Source organism: Micropterus dolomieu, linkage group LG19 (genome assembly GCF_021292245.1).
Source record: "Micropterus dolomieu isolate WLL.071019.BEF.003 ecotype Adirondacks linkage group LG19, ASM2129224v1, whole genome shotgun sequence".
NCBI lineage: Eukaryota > Metazoa > Chordata > Actinopteri > Centrarchiformes > Centrarchidae > Micropterus > Micropterus dolomieu.
Window position 1 is genome coordinate 8375495 of NC_060168.1, and position 4836 is coordinate 8380330.

General features: G+C 40.6%; 1 protein-coding gene across 1 annotated transcript in view; it reads left to right on the plus strand.

Moving 5' to 3' along the window:
• The window catches only part of ctsf (cathepsin F), an 8176-nt gene extending 3340 nt beyond the window's left edge, over positions 1 to 4836 (plus strand). Inside the window, exons 6-14 of the mRNA XM_046031523.1 lie at positions 1723 to 1836; positions 1987 to 2135; positions 2232 to 2328; positions 2444 to 2524; positions 2691 to 2810; positions 3102 to 3166; positions 3356 to 3446; positions 3599 to 3657; positions 4152 to 4836. Coding sequence (XP_045887479.1) covers positions 1723 to 1836; positions 1987 to 2135; positions 2232 to 2328; positions 2444 to 2524; positions 2691 to 2810; positions 3102 to 3166; positions 3356 to 3446; positions 3599 to 3657; positions 4152 to 4226 — 851 coding nt within the window. The 3' untranslated portion in view covers positions 4227 to 4836. The remainder of the gene's footprint in view (positions 1 to 1722; positions 1837 to 1986; positions 2136 to 2231; positions 2329 to 2443; positions 2525 to 2690; positions 2811 to 3101; positions 3167 to 3355; positions 3447 to 3598; positions 3658 to 4151) is intronic.

A 4836-nucleotide genomic window follows, 5' to 3' on the forward strand; every position in this document is an offset into this window, starting at 1 on the left:
ATTTCACTTTATGTGTAATGAATCTAGAATATATAAAATATAGATGTTCTAATTTTTTGAGATGCACCTGTAGTTTCAGTGTTATCCCATGATGCGTTGCTTCCTCTGTAATTGCAGCAGTAACTTCCAGGATGTCAAACTGGTTAAAACAATGTATTAAAAATATGTTACACCAGGACAAAACTTTGCATGTTTACAGTTTTGTAGATATGACCTTCACTGCTTAGTGGTAAAATAGTTCTGATTTTGCCAGTAAATGTTGATTTTTGCCTTCCTGTAAACATAAGTTATATGCATTAATAGAATGTATTTTAGGCTTCTCCGTCGTAGGCCCACTTTGTGATTCAGGCTTACAAGACGAGTGTTTATTTTTCAAGCACAAGCCATAATGAATTATGTCAAACTTGCACTTGTTCTGCACCTTCCGTGTATTTCCAGTAATTCGACGTATGCACATCTGAGACTTAACATGTTGTCCTGAATGTCTCTCTTATCAGTTGAACCTCAACTAGAGGAGACCAACAAGGTCGTGGACGCATTCACCAGCAAGCCCCTGGAGGTAAAAATTATATCATAGTCAATAACTGTATATCAATAACAGGACTGGCTTATCTGTCTTAGATTCTCCAGCTGTGCATTTGTTGTGTAAACAGTCAATTTGAACTTTGAGAGTGAGGTATGTGTTGTTGAATTTGTGTGTTTGTCTGCGCTTTATCTGTCAGGAGTCTGTGGAGCTGTTGGGCCAGTTCAAAGAGTTCATGGTTAAATACAACAAGGTCTACAGCAGCCAAGAGGGTGAGAGACTGACACGTGTACAGTATATACAGTACATACCAAACATAGGAAGGTGCATATAGTGTTGCTTTTCCTGTCTTCACCGTCCTGCTTATAGCAACAATAAAAGCCTACCTTAACATAAGAATAAATAACCTCATCCATTCAGAGCCTATGAAATTAGGATATCATGTGTACTGATTGGTTACAAGCATCTCATCAGCTGTGAATAAACATTACCAGGTTTAAAATAGCAAAAAATGATGGATAAGACATGAAATGCACATAAATATGAATACACTATTAGAAATCAAAAATAAAAAGATAAACAGACAGACAGAGCAACTGATTATATCTCAGTCAGAAAGTGGCAGATCTTCCAAGAGAGACTTTAGAACAAGAAATATTCACTGGAAAAACAACAACAGGCAGAACCAACACAACTACACAATAAACAAATAGTCATTATTAGTTACAAGAATCATAGAAAATGTAAGATGATAATAGAGCTTCAAAATCTCCAGGGGGAATATAAGACTGGATTTTGAGTTTGCAGTTCATTCCATTTAAAAGGTGTGTAGTACCTGAATCCAGTTCTGCCAACTTTAGTGTGTACATGAGGGAAATGTGAGGTTAGGTAGGCAGTTACTGGGTCATGTGCTGTAGTTATGAGATTTAAATGAGAGAAGAGATGTGAGGTACCTTGGAAGCTTCAACTGTCAAGCTTTATAGATGAATAACATGACATAATAGATAATCAATAATAGATTAGATAAGGACTGACTGGTTGTTTGAGAAGATCATCAGTGTTTGGATCTGGGCTGACCCAGATCCAAACACTGATGATTAAAAATGTAAAAGATTAATATACAGGGCAGGAAAACAAAGTCTCTTACTGTCAAGTGCCAAATCATGTGGTATGTATGTCTTTTACCGTTGATACTGCAGAGACCGACCGTCGGTTGCGCATCTTCCACGAGAACCTGAAGACTGCTGAGAAGATCCAGTCTTTGGATCAAGGTTCAGCTGAGTATGGAGTCACCAAGTTCAGCGACCTAACTGGTATGTGTGTGTGCATTTGCTTGTATTTCCACACCGTTTTCAATGAGGAAATACAACTTCTGCTTTTCATGTGTTGCATCTGCCCCCCCCCCCAATAAAAGTCTGAAGTAACACAAAAGTGTGACTGCTGTCCTTGTGGTTTTTCTCCAGAGGAAGAGTTTCGCTCTACGTACCTGAACCCGCTACTGAGTCAATGGACTCTTCATCGACCAATGAAACTGGCCTCACCTGCCCGAGACCCCGCCCCTCCCAGCTGGGACTGGCGGGATCATGGAGCTGTCACACCTGTTAAGAACCAGGTACCAACAAACAGACTTATTTATGGGGCAGTCCCTCTAATACTATGTTACTAATGATTAAGTTATACCTCCTGTGTGTGTGTGTGTTTCTTGCAGGGTATGTGTGGATCCTGCTGGGCATTTTCTGTTACGGGCAACATTGAAGGCCAGTGGTTCCTGAAAAATGGCACGCTGCTGTCCCTCTCTGAACAAGGTAACACACGTGTATACACATGTGCACAAACCCACACAAACACAGATGATACAACATTTCAACAACTTTCTCCTGCAGCCATGATTTGATTGGTTCACTGATTTGTCCCTCACAGAGCTGGTTGACTGTGATGGGCTAGACCAGGCGTGCCGTGGAGGGCTGCCGTCCAATGCTTATGAAGCTATTGAGAAGCTGGGTAAGCAAGACACGGGTGGAGGACAAGTGATGTGGCAACACTTTGAATCATTTTAGCTCCCAATCCCCACCTCTTCTTACATTACAGCTATTTGTTGCACAAGCATACATGTGATTTATGCTGATGTAGAGGGCAAGCTTTAACCTTTTAATCTTCATCCTTCAAGGTGGTCTGGAGACAGAGACTGACTACACCTACAGCGGGCACAAGCAGAGGTGCGACTTCACCACCATGAAGGTGGCCGCCTACATCAACAGCTCTGTGGAGCTGTCCAAAGATGAGAAGGGTGAGTGGGCTGAGCGAACAGAGAGGCAGTGAGGAAGAAAGGGAAGAGAAGGCGCTGATAAATGTTCCAACAGCATTTCCATACTAAAATAAACACACTGAAAGTGACATACAGTGAATCCAGTGATTTGTCGTTTCCTATTTCAAAGACAAATGCACAGTGTAGTGGGTATGAATGGGTGCTGATTTTGCAGGTATATTAACTGTAACTAGAAAATTCAGCCATGTGGCAGTTTGAAACAAAGGGCTGTTAAATGGACTCATTTTCGTTTTGTTTTGTTTTTCTCCTCAGAAATTGCAGCTTGGCTGGCTGAGAATGGACCAATCTCTGTTGCTCTAAATGCCTTTGCCATGCAGGTAAGCCGTTTTCTCACTGCTATACTCATCAACCACAGCAACAAATTCGACATACTCAACACACTTCCATCACGTCCATGAGAACTATGTATCAAGAGATAACAGCATCATGTCAAAGTGCATCTTATTCTTTACAAGAATTTATCCACCTTTAATTAATTTAATTAATTGTCTTCGGAATGTCTGAAGTTCTACAGGAAGGGTGTGTCTCACCCTTTGAAAATCTTCTGTAACCCCTGGATGATCGACCACGCTGTGCTGCTGGTGGGATATGGAGACCGTAAGTGTTTTTATCCTCTCTTCATTTACTCAGTTCCCACTCCTGCGACAGACACATTTGTAACATGCATATCAACATGAAGGATGATCATTTTGTGAATCAAACTGCAGGATGCAGTCAGGTGCATTTTATGAATGTTTCTGTGCTTTCAGGTAACGGTGTCCCATTCTGGGCCATCAAAAACAGCTGGGGGGAAGATTATGGAGACCAGGTGAGACAACCCCACCTATTAAGACTCTTTGTTTGTAGATTTAGAGAAAGAGTGTAGTGTAGTGGCTCACGTGAAATGTTTCAATGTGCACTCGAGTTTGAAACGATAAGAAGTTGACCTAAACAATCCAAGTGATGATGAAAACCCCGCTTCTAACTGTGACTGCATGTTTTACATTCACCTCATATAGGGACGGGGCACATTAAAATGAGCCTGTCCACTTTTACAGTCTAATAGGATTTAGTACCACAGCCCTGCAACATGTAACATTATTGTGAAGGTTAGATTGTTCAGTGTTTTGAAGACCGCCAAAGAGATGATGTTTATGCTCAGTGATAATGGGACACATACTGTACAAAACTAACTACTGTTTTTTATCATGTTGTGTTTAATTGTAAGGTTTTATCATACAGGATAAAAGGTTACTTAGCTACTTTATTGCTGCCCATATAAAGTAGTGAGAATATGTGTGATTCTCTCTTTCTCTCGCACAGGGTTACTACTACCTATACAGGGGGTCCAATGCGTGTGGGATCAACAAGATGTGCTCATCTGCTGTAGTCAACTAAACCACTAACACTACACATTCTCACACACACACACACACACACACACACACACCATCATACTACATGTACCATAGCGGCCAGCTGACCTCACCCTTACAGTACACACACACACACACACACACACACACACACACACACACACACACACACACACACACACACATTTGATCCATTGTTTCCGTTAAACCAGATGTTGCACCTTCATACCTCACACCTCGTGTTACTATACTAAAAACATACCAGCTCTAATTAAGCTAGTGTTTTTGAGAAATTTTTGAGTGATTTTAAAGTAGATTTTATTTGCATTTTGTTCCGCAAGTCATAAAGATTGCTGTGTTTTAGGCAGTATTGGTTTTAACTCTCCTCATTGTAACTGAGCCCATGATCAATAAAGAATGTGCACTAATTCTAGTTAGACTGCTGTCTTGTCAGTTTTCTTGGATGTTTTGTTTCCAGTGTTTCTGCTAATACTATGTAGTACTTTTGAAAGATGGGAGTTTTACCTTATGTATTGGTCTGCACATTACTCCATAGCTGCAATGCAATTGTAAAAACTGCTGTAAGACAGTGAGAAATGAATGATGGTTGAATAAAGAATTGTGGAAGCCTG